The sequence below is a fragment of the Pantherophis guttatus genome, chromosome 1, assembly GCF_059756535.1.
Source record: "Pantherophis guttatus breed Tessera chromosome 1, ASM5975653v1, whole genome shotgun sequence".
In the NCBI taxonomy this organism is placed as follows: domain Eukaryota; kingdom Metazoa; phylum Chordata; class Lepidosauria; order Squamata; family Colubridae; genus Pantherophis; species Pantherophis guttatus.
In genome coordinates this window covers 257,583,137-257,598,451 of record NC_142063.1, presented here as the reverse complement: position 1 = coordinate 257,598,451, position 15,315 = coordinate 257,583,137, and the positions used below count along the sequence as shown (strand labels likewise).

The window sequence follows — 15,315 nt, the reverse complement described above, 5'->3', positions numbered from 1 at the left end:
TATGATGTAAGAAAGCTACAGTGGGCTTTTACAATAACATTTATATTTATGTATAATATATTTATAACTAGCTGAATACACGTGCTCCGCTATGAAACTATGCGATCTGACTTGATAAATTGACACTTACAGCTTGAAAATCAGGGTGGATAAAAATCAATGATTTTTTTTAAAAAATAAAAAAAAACAGATTTTTTTTATTTAAATTGGATTTTTTTTATTTTTATCGAATTTATTTTAATAAAAAACTTTTGGGGTAAAAATCTATCGTAAGATAGTTTTCTATTTAAGATACATAAGTAATTTAGTTTATTCAGCATGAAATGGAGCTTAGTTATGTAGCATGAGGCTGTGTACTCTGCAACACTGGGACTATCGGTGAGTCAACAGTGGGTCAAAGGAGTAGCAGAGATGACAGTTGCTCTTTAAAAATTATGATTTAAATCGAATTGATTTAAATCAAGTCGATTTAAATCAAATCCACCCTGTTGAAAATTAATGAGTAGTTATGATTGGCCTCTCCACTCCCCTTTTCTCCCTCAGTCTTTCCCAACAGAAACATTTCCTATCCTATCCCCTTCTCTCCTTCAGCCTTGCCCCACAGAATCCTCCCCTATCCTATCCCCTTCTCTCCCTCAGGGTTGCTGCACAGAAGCCTCTCCTATCCTATCCCATTCTCTCCAGTTATTTTCAGGTTGGGAGGGGGAGTAGAACATCTAACTAATTAGCATGTTAACAATAATATAAGATATACTAATTATCTGATGGTCATTTCGAAAAATCCTTTCTTAGCGAAGACCTAGAAGCCAAGAGGAACATATGTGCCAAATTTCAAGTTTGTAGGCTTTACAGTTCTGGAGATTTCGTGATTACGGCGTGAGTGGTTTTCACTTGTATGTATATAGATACTATTCCAACTGTTCCTTCAGTCTCAGCTTTCATTCCTGGCATTTTCAAGTACAACAGTAAAATATTCCTGTCTAAAAAAGTCAGGTATTTGTTGCCAATCAATATAATTAGCAATGAGTAGGTGGACTAATGATTTAACTGAGTATAAGGAAACTATGTTCTCTGTTTTGAAGCAAAGGGTAAGAGATGGCAAGGCATATAGCTCCAATGAGTGAAAAGATAGTGATTCCAGTCCCGATTCCATTTTAAGAAAGCCTCGGACTTCCATCAAATCCAAGATGTATTTGGCAATTCATGTTAACATTTCATAACTAGTACTATTCACACTTCTATGTCTTGAATCTAAAGTTTATATATTTGTATCCCACCTTTATTGTTTTTGGAAGTAATTCAAGACAGTGAACACATCCACTTCCTCCCCTATTTTTCCACAACAACCACCTTGTGAGGTGGGTTGGGCTGAGACTGAATTGGCCCAAAGTCACCCAGCTGGCTTTTATGGCTAAGATATTAATTTGATACAGATTGAAATATAGAAAAATATTTGGTACAAGCAAGATAGGAAATTTTTCCAAGCATGCAATTTTTAAAATGATTTATTTGTGTTTGTATGTGCGCAGAAAGCAAGAAGCCTGAACTTGAGACAAGCAGTACCATTAAAAAGGGGGCATGGTACTTCAATGAACACTGAAAACATTTCAAGGATTCCACCGAAATAATGGGAATTTGAAGGGTGACTTTTTCTTCTAAGCAGTTATAGCGTGTGAACTTGGAACTCTTATTCATTTCCATGATATCCTCTTCCTGAACATGATGTTGTATGACAAACAGTATCCTCAGATTCATAGCTACCAAGATAATGTACTGTACAGAGAAGATGTTGATGACTTGTCTCCAGCTTTTAAGTCACTTTTAAGGTTATCTGACACAATGCATACAATTCCCTTTAATTTTTTAACTTGTTCAAAAGTGCAATCAGAACTTGTTTCAAGGTTTGATTATATCTAATAGTACAACACTAGAAAATAATGCCTTATTTTGTTTTTCATTTGGGCCCAAACTCCAAAAGGCTTTCTCATGAATCAAGATATTCAAGACATGCATCCTGAACTTGGAATTCTTTCATAAAATCATTCTAAAGGCCATCCAACTCCACAAAGTAGTTTCCAACATTAAAAGCAAGGAAAACAATAAAACATTACAAATGAAAAAAAGAATACGTAATTGATTAAAATTCCAGAGGAATCAAGGCCACTCTACTATAGGGAGGGAAGTCAGTTTTTGACAACTTTTTGAATATCCGTATAGAACTCCTGGGATATACAGCTGCAGAGAGCAGGAATATTCTGCACCTCCTTACAATCTTTATGAGAAGGTAACTCATGGCTTAACATAAGGGTCTCCAATCTGTGGGCCACGGCCCACTAATGGGCCATGAGGGGATTGCAACTGGGTTGTGGAAAATGGCTGGGAGTGTGTGCACACATCTTCAATTGCATGAGCAACCGGCAAATGTGCATGCTCCATTTAAGTGAGTGGCAGGCGCATGTGTATGCCGCTTGCACAAATGGAGCTGCACGCCCACATGGAACCATCTCTTCTCCCCCCCCCACTGGCCCGCAAAGCCTGAAACATTGGGGAAACTCTGCCTTAATACCTGACAATTTGATGTAGTGTGGTTAAATTTACATAGACCCTCTTTGAAGAGCGTCATTCAGGTTAAATTTTAGATAAATGTTTGTGCTAAAAGAAAGAACTTCATGGGAAATGATTGCCTGAATATTTAAGGCTGCTTTTTAAAATCTAGGTTTATCTTCTGCCTTTAGTTTTCTTACTGCTCTTTTTCTATATTGCTCAATGTTGCTTATCTTAATATGAAATAGTCTGATGAGTACAGATGAAATCTTAGCTTATATCCATAGGAGCATCACATAGTTGCATAGTCAATAAAGTATTTCAATTCACAAAAGGAGTTGTCTCCATTTGCTTCCAATTCCAATTGCTTCCAATTCCTTCCCCAATTTCAGTTATTTTGTGCAACATCTCACATTATTCCATTTTCAGAAGACAGTTAAAATTGTTTATTTCACGATGCTTCATTAAAATGATTAAAAACAATAATATAATAGCAGTACAAAATCACAGTAAAATAGAACTTTCTGTACCAAAACCACAATACAAATAGTTATTTCTATTTAAGTTAGTAAAAAACCCTTGATCCTGAATTACTGAGAGGAAAAGCTACAATTTGCTTCAATTAATCAATAGAACACCAAAGAATGATAATTACAATTCTTGGAACAAATATACAGGAAGTCTTTGACTTACGACAATCAAATCCAAAATTTCTGTTGCTAATTGAGACAGTTGTTAGGTGAGTTTTGCCCCATTTTATGACTTTTCTTGCCACAGTTGTTGAGTGAATCACTGCAATTGTTAAATTAGTAACATGGTTGTTAAATTAATCTGGTTTCCCTGCTGACTTTGTCAGAAAAACACAAAAGGTATCACATGACCCCGGGACACTGCAAGCATCATAAATATGAATCAGTTGCCAAGCATCTGAATTTTGGTCACATGACCATGGGGATGATGCAATGGTCATAAGTATGTAATAAAAAGAGACAATGATTACATATTTAGAAGGTATTCACATATATATACTCTATGCCTGAAAATTTAAAATTTAACTATCGCCCCAGTACCTTCTACATGTTGGAGAGTGATTACCACTGAACAGCAAGTCTCTCAGCTCATAAAATACTGTGCACCCACTTCTGCCAAGGGAAGGATAAATTAATAAAAACCTTTCAGCCCACAAGAACAGTCACAATGGCATTCTGCTCAAGCGTGCAGCTAATAATACATCTGTATTTAAATGTATTAAGAATTAAAGTTGAATATACTCCTTGTGCACTATATTTTTCTTTGATAAAGTATTTGCAATTTTAAAACGAGCTATGGTTTGGTGAATAATAGTGAATTTAATTTCTTTACACACAAGTCATTAGAAGCAGGGGTGAAATGCTCCCGGTTCGGACTGGATCGCCAAGCAATGAAGGCGGGTGGTTCGGAGAACCAGTAAGAAAAATCTCTGCCCCCCCCCCATGCCCAGCTGAGCCACACAATCATCAGAGGCTTTTTCTTTTAATTTTTAAAAGCATTTTTTTCTACAACCTCTTTGGCCAAAAAAAAATGCTTTTAAAAGTAATAAGTGTGAAAAACGGTCATAAGTCACTTTTTTCAGAGCCGTTGTAACTTCAAAAGGTCACTAAATGAACTGTTGTAAGTCAAGGGCTGCCTGTAATTTGTTTTTAATCAGTCTCTTGCGAATGTTAAACTACAGCTCTGTTAACTCGATCTAACAAAACCCTAAGCGTAGAGGCAAAAGAAACAGCAGCTCCAATATCTCAGGAAAAAATACCTCAGAATTCATACCTTTTGGCTCACTGCCTTTGTCAGTGTTGTAAATGTGAATACAGTCAGCTAAGCCCCCCTCTCCACCTCTCCAGATTCCATTATTGATGCGTGCACTTTCTAATATACGTCTTCCAGCTTATAACTTAATTGTGACCTGCAACAACCTCATTATTCTAGTTCTGGGCCTCTTTTGAGCAGCAGACATGAAATCTCCAAGGACTGGACTGAGACCACCATACTCACTTTCACTTCTAACCAAATCCAGATTTCGCCTTTGAAAACCTAAGGTAGAGAACTGATTATGGAAAGGCAAATCCATTTCTGCTGAAAAAGCTGGGTACAGTTACTGTTCTTTGGGAATTGACCTTATATTTAGTCACTTTCAATACTTTTTCGCAAAAATACAGCATGGAGAATACTGAAATACATCAATTATGTTGTAAAATCTGATTATAGTAAGAAAAACGTTGGGTGCATACTTAAAATATATAGAAGTCTGTTGGTTGTTATATGAAATATCTCAAGAGAGATTGTATGAAACTCATAAAGAATCTTATCTATTGAAGAAAGAATGTGGGGTCAAGAATTAATGAAATCAGAGGTGGGAAATAATCCTTTGGGATACTCACTTTGTGCAAACATCCCATCTGTGGTTCAGCCACATAAAAGGCTCTTGGGCAAATCCAAACACATTAAGAGAAGTGCTTGAGGAATCTGCCAAGAAGCCAGATGCACTAATTGCAGAATTTCTTCTCTAGCTGTCATCTGAATCTTCTAACTGCCATCCAAAATATGGGCAATATGAAAAATTGTGACCCATAAGGCGAGATGCAATGAGTACTACTTAAGTCTAAATGACGATCTGCATCCAGGAATGGATTGTTTAAAAGGATTATGTGAAAGGTAGTGAAGCTATGTGTGCTGATGATAGCATTATTTATAAACCGTCCCTTATATAATTAAATTACTATTAAAACAGGATTTCCTGTGCCCCTATTTAAGCAGAAGTCCATGCTGCTTTTATGGTTTTTTTTTTAACTCCCTCAACACTTACTTTTTTTACCACTGTTTACATGCTGCATCATAGTTATTTTTTGAAATAAAATTATCTACCTGAAAAAAAACTTCTATAGGATTCAGGTCTGCTCTGACTACCACCTTCGTTGTAGGTTATCCTTGAAGGTTACTGCTGGAGACGGAACATACCATACATACATATTTGATCTCACGTATAAGCAATTTTTGAAGCAAAGTGACAATTTAATATGAAGGTTGTCTAAGTTTTAACAAATCTGGAACAACCAAAACTACTTCGAAAAACACAAATTTGACTTTATCACCCTTGCATGCTGAGTTCTTGGATGTGGAAGTGGACCTGTGATTTTCAATGGTTCCCTTATTTTTACACCCCCTTCTGGCTGTAGAACAGGGGTTCATAGTCTGAAGCCTCAGAACTATATGCAGTTGTAAATGGTTTCTTCAAAGGTTGAATTGCTATTTTTCATGTAATAGAAAGAGACAATGATTACATATTTAGAAGGTATTCACATATATATACTCTATGCCTGAAAATTTAAAATTTAACTATCGTCCCAGTACCTTCTACATGTTGGAGAGTGATTACCACTGAACGGCAAGTCTCTCAGCTCATAAAATACTGTGCACCCCTTTCTGCCAAGGGAAGGATAAATTAATAAAAACCTTTCAGCCCACAAGAACAGTCACAATGGCATTCTGCTCAAGTGTGCAGCTAATAATACATCTGTATTTAAATGTATTAAGGAATGTATAAAGTTGAATATACTCCTTGTGCACTATATTTTTCTTTGATAAATTATTTGCAATTTTAAAATAAGCTATGATTTGGCAATAATAATGAATTTTATTTCTTTACACACAAGTCATTAGAACACTAATAAAACAGACAGAAATCCATTTTTTCATTATCCAATACAAGAAAGCCATCTAAATTCTCAGATGCCTAAATTCTCAGACAACTGAGTTTTCAAAAAAAAATAAAAATAAATTCAAATGTGTCCAAATACAGATTTCTATAGTTATACCAATACTAATGTAACCAGGCTACATATGATTATCTTTTCCAAACAGACATTCTATCCATGTACCATCATCAGCTGGAGAAAAATATTTCAGCATGCCACTTTTGTCTATAAATCTGATTCTTTAAAGGAAAGCATTCTTACAGGTTTTTTTTGTTTTTTTTTTAATTTGATTTATATGCCGCCCTTCTCCGGAGACTCAGGGCGGCTTACAGTGCGTTAAGCAATAGTCTTCATACTTTTGTATATTTATACAAAGTCAGCTTATTGCCCCCACAAACTGGGTCCTCATTTAACCTACCTTAGAAAGGATGGAAGGCTGAGTCAACCTTGAGCCTTGGAGAGATTCGAACCAGCAGTAAATTGCAGGCAGCTGTGTTAATAACAGGGTGCTTTAAACCACTGTAGTACCAAGGCTCTTAATGATACTCTCTCACACATACACAACACCTACACATACAAACACACACAAACACATATTGAGACAGACAAAACACCATCACACTGGTACTGACTCTCGGCAGCCACTTAAGACTCTTCAAGGTCTTCCAATGTGGATCCGTTGCTACTATAATTAAATCCATCCACCGTGTTATCTTTTCCCCCTCTTTCCTTTCACCTTTCCCAACATCACAGATTTCTCAAGGGAGCTCGATGTTTTCATAATATATCCATATTTGAGCCTGGTCATTTGTACCTCAGATAAGACCTCTGGATTGATTTGTTTTCTTGGCCATCTATAATATTCTCAAGAATCTTGCCCAACACCAAACTTCAGAAACATTAGTACTCTTTTTATTATGCTTCTTCAATATCCAACTTTCATATTGTTTCAGGGGAAAATGGGCGTTGGTGTTACCTGATATGCCCTTTCTGTGATAGGTGGGCATGACAGTCATGCCTGGGGAGTGACACTGCCTTGCTCCAATGAGACCGAGTCTGCTGTCATGAGAAATAGTTAGTGCCTGCACAATACTGATCTTTGTAGATATTGATCCGTCCAGTATCTGAACATCTTTTCCAAGGTCTTTACTGCCATCCTACACCCTTCTGGTTTGTAATATGTTTCTTGACTGCTGGTTCCTCTTATTGTTGATAATGGATCCTAAAAGGCAGAAGTTACCTTCATATTCTGCATTGTTAAAGTTATGGACTTCCCTTTTGTTATTATTCTGATCTTTAGATTTAATTTTAGTCCCATTTTGTGCTCCTTGATTTTGATGAGTAGAGTTTGCAGATCATTAGCATTTTCAGATATCTACAAACACACACACACACACACACACACACACACACACAATCATTCTTTGTTTTAAGGGCTCGTGCACATCAATTCCATTAATGAATTAACCCACCTATATAATTAAAAGTAGCTGGCAGGTCCAACTGAACCAACAGAATGCCCATTGGTGATGGTGTTTTAGTTCTAAAACTATGTTTTAGTTCTAAAACCAGATTACAACCCATTTCAATCAACAGCATTCAGAAGTTCGTAAAAATAAAATTCTATTGTCCCAGAACAAAGTAGTATGACTAGACAAGCAAGGATAGGCACAAAATAAGGCATACTTGTCAAGTGCAGGGAAACCAGGAAATCCAGGCAGTTCAAATGAATATAAAGGTTTATTGCAAGCTTAAACTCTCTACAATAATCTGAACTACTAATGGTCAAAGCGAATTGGCAGTAGGTAAGAGTCAATGGAATTCAAGGTGGACTGGAGTTAGTTTAGTTTACTTTATTGTCATTGCACATGGTGCAACGAAATTAAATGCCGTCTTCAGTGTACATTATAAAAATAAGTATAAAAATAAAAACATAAACATACATCCTTTACATTCTATATAATTGAAATTGAAAACCCGATATTGCACTATATCGTAGAATTCAATATGGTTATTGCCCTGGGATAGAAGCTGTTTTTCAGCCTATTTGTCCTTGTTTTTATTGACCTGTACCATCTGCCAGATGATAATAGTTCAATAAAAGGGTGCCCAGGATGAGATGGATCTTTAAGAATGTTTTGAACTTTCTTAAGGCAGTTGGAGCTATAAAGCTTTTCCAAAGAGGAAGAGGGCAACCAATTATCCTCTGGGCAATGACATTGACCCTCTGGAATGCTGATCTATCTGCCACTGTGCAATTGGCAAACCATACACAGATGCAGTAAGTTAAAATACTCTCTATGGTGCAACGGTAGAAGGCCACAAGCATCCCTTGTGGCTGCGAGGAGACTCAAGACGTAAGACATATTTGACTGACCCCGTCCCTCAGGTTCAGTCTGGTCATCTCCTGCATACTTTTTGTCTTGAACTCAGAATAAAACCTGACACATTTTGACTACTTCAGCCATTGTGCTGATTCTGCTTAATCTTACAACACCCACTACTTCCCCTTTTTATCAGAGGTATCAGCAAAGAACAATACAGTTCCTTTTGCTGAACTATTTCCTAGGTTATGAAAAGAAAAGAAGAGTTCAAATCCATTCCTTGTTCCTACCGTATTAAGTAGATATCAAAAAGGCCAAGAAAATAATGTTTAAAAAATAAAAAATAAGAAAAAAAGCATAATTATATGTGCTAAAAGAAAATTATGATCTTAAAGTGATTGGCTTTTATCTTTCTTCTGTACTTTAACTTGCTGAACTCCTCAGAGGGTTTAATTAAACTGAAATTATCTTCATTTATTCTCTCAGTTGAGAAGAAGAAAATATTTTTCCTCCATGGGCAAGAGTAAAACTAATTCAAAAATCATTCCCTTGGCTAAATTTTCTAGAATTTGGTGATAGAGAGCCTATAGTATGAATTAAAACTTCCATTTGTTCTTTTAGCTCTGGAATTACAAAAATAGAGTAATGTTAAATACATTTGCCCTTTCTTCAATTGCCTTATAAAAGGGCAGCCAGTTTGCAAGTTCAGAGAAAGAGCATGAGAAAGAAATTGAAGAAATCTCTATCATAAGAAGCTGAAAGATAATTGGATTTTAAACTGAAAGTAATCCAGTTGCTGAAATTTCTGTAACCTAATCTTGCTTTCACAGTACAGCTGGCTGCCAAGAGTCAACTACTCTTTTAAAGGCATTGTGGAAGGAGAGCTGTGCTACTCTGTGCTAATCAAAGAAATAGTCTGGTATCAGCTTTTAAAGATTAACAGATTTTATATAAGACATAAGCTTTCTTACTCTTGGAGCAAAGCAGAAGAACACATTTACCCCTTGTTTGATAAACAGCCTTCTGAGGGTACAGATGACTTCAAAAGAACCTATCCCTACTGATCTTTAATGGTCAGACAAATTCATAACATGACAGCATAACACTAGCACTGATGAAGTTACCTAATTTGAGTAATGAAATGTTTGTAAGAAAACAACCAAGGATCAGCTCAGACAACACCAAGGATCCCTCGTGACAGTTTAATGTTTAAATAGTCTAGTGCAAATGATAAACCTTAGAATAAGAGCAACACAGTTAATAATTGCATTGAGATAAGTAAACGTGAGAGAGTATATGTTTCTATAAATCTACGATACATGCTTCTTAAATTTTCTCATAAGAACTATTGGGTATTTTATTGAAAAGTCACAGCTTAAGTTCTAAACCTTTGAATTTGAAAACAACCAATTAATTGCTGAGGTCTTGAGAAAGTGTGTGTGTGTGTGTGTATACACACACACACACACACACACATAAAAACAAAGCTCCCTCTAGGACCGTGATGGCGAACCTATGGCACGCGTGCCACAGGCAGCACACGGAGCCATGTCGCCTGGCACGCCAGCTTAGCTCCGGGAGTCTCTGGAGGCTGGGGACAGCAAAAAACATCACTTCCTGTCCAACTGGAAGTTGGGAAATGGGCCGTTTCGGGCCTCCGAGGGGGTGGGGAAGGCTGTTTTCGCCCTCCCTAGATGCATAGAGAGGATCTAGAGCCAGGTGAGAAAGAAAAACGGGTCATCACATGCCAAGAGCGGGGTGGGGGAGCGGGGCGCGGGGCGCATAAAATTATGGGTGTGGGCACGTGTGCGTGAGAACCTCCCTTGCGCCCCCCCCTTTCCTGACACGTGATGGCAAAAAGGTTAGTCATCACTGCTCTAGGAACTCTCAAAAGTACTGCGCTTAGTAATTTCAATAATACACAATATCTATAAAAATGATATTTAGCATATTCAAACCACAATATAGTAATTCTAAAATTGCTAATCCTCCCATTGCTTGCTTTGTAATTGCTTTGCAAGTACAGGTAGTCCTCGACTTACAACAGTTCCTTTAGTGACCATTCAAAATTACAATGGCACTGAAAAAAGTGATTTATGATTGTTTTTCACATTTACAACCACTGCAGGAATCAAGGGATCAAAATTCAGATGCTTGGTAACTGACTCATATTGATGACCGTGGCAGTGTGTGGGGTCATGTAATCATCTTCTGTAACCTTCTGACACAAGCAACATCAATGGGAAAGCCAGATTCACTTAACAACCCTGCTGCTAACTTAACAATTGCAGTGATTCACTTAACAACTGTGGCAAGAAATGTCGCAAAATGGGGCAAAACTCACTTAACAACTGTCTCAATTAGCAACAGAAATTTTGGGCTCAATTGTGTAAATTGAAGAATACCTGTATATTACAGAACATAAGAGCCTGGTGGTGCAGTGGACTAAACTGCTGCTGTTAAAGTAGTACTTAGCTGCCAGCTGCCTGCAATTACTGCGAGTTCAATTCTCACCAGGCTCAAGGTTGACTCAGCCTTCCATCCTTTCGAGGTAGGTAAAATGAGGACCCGGTTTGTGGGGGCAATAAGGTGACTTTGTATAAAATAGAACACCGCTTGGGGGGGGGCCAAAAAGCCCTACTAAGCAGGTATATACAAAGGTATGAAGGCTATTGCTTAATGCATTGTAAGCCGCCTGATCTCCGGAGAAGGGCGGCATATATAAATTGAATGAATGAATGAATGAATGAATGAATGAATGAATGAATGAATGAATGAATACACACACACACACACACACACACACACGTACATAAGTACATATTTCCACAAAGGTCGCCATATGTTCTTAAGGGAAACCAGTAAATTATACCTTTATTATCTGTGACTGTCTGTTACTATATTCACTTCCTTAGCGTATCAATTGATGGCCAAACATATTTCTGAGCAAGTTGAACGGTTCCAGAAATGAGAAAATATCTATTTTTCTCTATGGATTTTAACTGATCACTGCCAGCCTTAAGTGCCTCTGGTTTTAAAAAGAAACAAAAAACACAGAGAAAGAACAAAGTACTGTAGCAAATTACAGTTATTCTGCTACTGTCCTCATATTCAGTAACAGAAGCTTAATTCATTTGATTAATTAGAGATACATTTCATTTATTTATTAATACTGTGTCTTTCTTCCGGAAACTCAAGAAGATATACAATACATAATACCTTATTCATTTTCCTCACAATAACCTCAAGTCATTTAGTAGCCTTACCATCATGTGAAAAAGTTAAGTACTCCCCATTGATTTTAATTTTGTTACCATATTTCAACATTTGATTTTCATTTAAACAATACTGATAATGTAACAGTGTTGCACATCTTTTACATTTTGCAGTCCATTTGTAGTCCATTGTGTAATTTATATAAACATAAACTCATATGGAAAATGTTAAGCACACTCCTACATTTATCACTGCCTCAAATACCTAAAATTAGAATCAGGTGTACCAGATCAGGTATAACTGATTAGAACATCATTAGAGACAATCTGGGACGAAGCTCTTTAATTTAAACTTCAGACAGTTACTTTGATTTGTGATATAAAAAAGGCTTTATATTGGATGCACTTACTTTTTCACATGACTGTGGATGGGTGAGAATGGACTTGGACTTTGCTCCCCTACGACTTCATCTAATAATTTAACATTGCATTTTAACATTTTAGTGAATCAAGCTTACTCAAGTTGCAATATAAATTAAAACAATGTGCAATAAGGAAAAGCGGAAGATGTAACTCTTCTAGGTGAAGCCCACTGATTTTCTCAAAACAACAAATATATAGTAAGAATTGAAGTTACTAAAAAAATAAAAAAATTGCAATAAAACACCCCCTCCCCCACACACTGAGTAGTATTATATAACAGAACCAAGCACAACACAAAATGAGACTGGATGGACCTGTATTTCTTTGTAAAAAGACTAGTTATCATAGACATTTGTCAATATATTTCAGGAATAATCTTTTCTTGTCGTAATCCATATATAATAATATTAACATATTATGGCTAGATATGCTCAGTTTACTGTAAAGGTAGGTTTTCTTATAGGTTAACTTGACAGCTATGAAAAATAGTTTAAATGGAATAAATTATAATAATAGTTTTCCTAGCAGGGCATGATTATGAGATCATACATCAATAATGTCTCATCCAATAGCAACCTGAATAACAAGTTAAAGAAGAGCACTTCTAATTAAAAGCAAGGTCACTCTGAAGAACCCCATTTATACTTTGGCAATCGCAACAAATACTTTCATTTATTTGGATGAGTTATTGGGAAAAAAAGTCATCAAAAATCAGGTGACCATAGGAAGCACTGTAATTTGATTTAAAATTAGTGAAGAAAGATCTGCAGTCCCAGACTACAGAAGTAATATTGAAGCATCGATTTTAAAGAAATCATTTTCATGCTGTGTTATCTTCATAATCTAAATGAAATTTATTTCATGTTTCAAAGTACATATATACAGTTTACTTCATGATAACATAAAAGTATTTTCAAATTTACAACTCCTTATTTAAATCATCACGTAAGTAAATATCTTCTTGAATTTGTAAACGACAGATATTAAAATATTGTAGGCAATCTAATGAAAATTACTAATTTACAAAAAGATAACATTAACAGTTCATTATTATTCCCTTTTCCCCTTCACTAAACTACAAATTAAATATTCTCTTTTTTGTTCATAGCAGGTATATACTGGACTCATTCTTCCCCTAGATGTATTTTTATATCAGTAAATTCCTTCAGATAATTATGTAGGCCACAAATAACAGCTTGCATATTTCTTGTAAAAGAAAAGCTAAGACAAAGAATTTGCTGATACACTCATGTCGCTCCAAGAATTCTCCTGACAACGTTCCCACACCCAACCTAATTACTTCCCTACTGTAAAAACATATTCCATCTGCACTTATTCTAATCCTCTCAAGTCCAAAACCAATACACAATAAAGTCAGTTAAATAAATGAAAGATTGAAACCCATATAAAAATCTTCAGCTATTCTGCAAGGGAAAGCATCTCCAACACCCATTTTTATGCTGACATTTCACTTTATGTATAATATTTTCTTAAGCCCTGTTTATGAAAGAATTATCATGCTCTAGGCATATATTCTCTACCATAGCATGCTCTTAGTACCACTCTAGTTTAAGGTTTATTGTTGACTTTATATAATACTTATATAATGCTCTACTGTACAACAAATTTTCATTTGAAATGAAGCAATCCCCAAACTTTCTGGTCAGTTTCGTGGAAGGCAATTTTTCCATGAACCAGGGAGGGATTATTTCGTGCTCAATCTACATTCCACATATGTGCAGATGAAGTTTTGCTTTCTCGCCCACTGTTTGCACAACCCAGTTTCTAACAGGCAAGTAATGGTCTTATTTTGTTGCAAAAATAGTGACAAACACAACAAACACTGAAATGTATTATATGTAATATTTTATTAATATCTGTTCCATTTTTATTCCATGTAAAACACAGAAACAGATGTTATAAATCATAATCCATATTTTGCCCTCATTTTAATCTTGGCATATATATGTATGTGTAGTCCAAATCATGGCATAAATCTGTAGCATTTACAATTTTTATAATCACCCTCTTATTTTCATTAACTTTTGGCTTTAATTATTAGTCTTATAAATAATTTAATAGCTGATTATTACTCAAATGTGTCAAAATACCTGGAATTCTGAGATTCTGAAACATCTGAATCTGTGCACGTTTTTTTCACCTGCAAAAAGAATAGAAAAAAAATCATGCTTACAAGTGATCATAAACGCAAAAATTGCCTCATCTGAAGTTCATGCACTTACTTCATAAAAATGATTATTTATTATTCACCAGAATCTCTGTAAAATGCTTCTCATACAGTGAAGCTATACAGGCATACGATGTACAGAGTATTTAATTATGCTATAAACAGATTCCAACTTAACGGCAGTTTGAGAAAATTAAAAGTACAGAAATCAGACGTCTAAGTTTGTCCACATAGAAATCAGAAAGGTAGGCTGTTTTCAATTCTAAAGAATGGTTTTCTGAACTGATATCACTTCTATTTCTTACCGAAACTTATAATAATAAATCCTAGATTCTGTGAAAAAAATGCAAGGTAATGCAGAAAATTTTGGGAGTTTAAATTCAAAATGAGACCACAGCTTACTGGGTATAATTCCAGAAAAAAAATCAACAAAAAACATCATAATTTAATGTGATATATGCTTATAGCAGCAAGAATAAATTTTGTTCAACACTGGAAAAGATATAATTCTGATAATACTTGATTGAAAATTTATATTTGGAAAATATGCAACAGTAGCAAAACTAACTTTATACACACTACACATACACAAGTTAAGCAAGAATGGTTCCAATAGATACAACACATCATGCAGCCTAGCAAACATAATTACAATCTGACTTCTAAGGGGGACTAAATTATTCCATATGATCATGTGGTACTGCAACTGGTTATAAGTGCTAGCCAACTGCCAACTGATTGCCAGATTATGAACACGTGATTGTGGAAGTGTTGGCCCAGCTATAAATCTGAGGACTGGTTATAACCGCCATTTGTTCAGCACTGACATAATTTTGGACAGTTGCTGAACAAATGGTTGTAAATTGAGGACTAGCTCTATAAAATGGAAAAAA

General features: G+C 35.7%; 1 protein-coding gene across 9 annotated transcripts in view; it reads right to left on the bottom strand.

Annotated features, from left to right (window-relative positions):
* The window catches only part of EYA4 (EYA transcriptional coactivator and phosphatase 4), a 101,568-nt gene that overhangs the window by 41,781 nt on the left and 44,472 nt on the right, over nt 1-15,315 (bottom strand). For all 9 annotated transcript variants that reach the window (XM_034418839.3, XM_087887172.1, XM_087887168.1 and 6 more), the window contains one exon: nt 14,346-14,395. In XM_034418839.3, the coding sequence (XP_034274730.1) occupies nt 14,346-14,395 (50 nt within the window). The remainder of the gene's footprint in view (nt 1-14,345; nt 14,396-15,315) is intronic.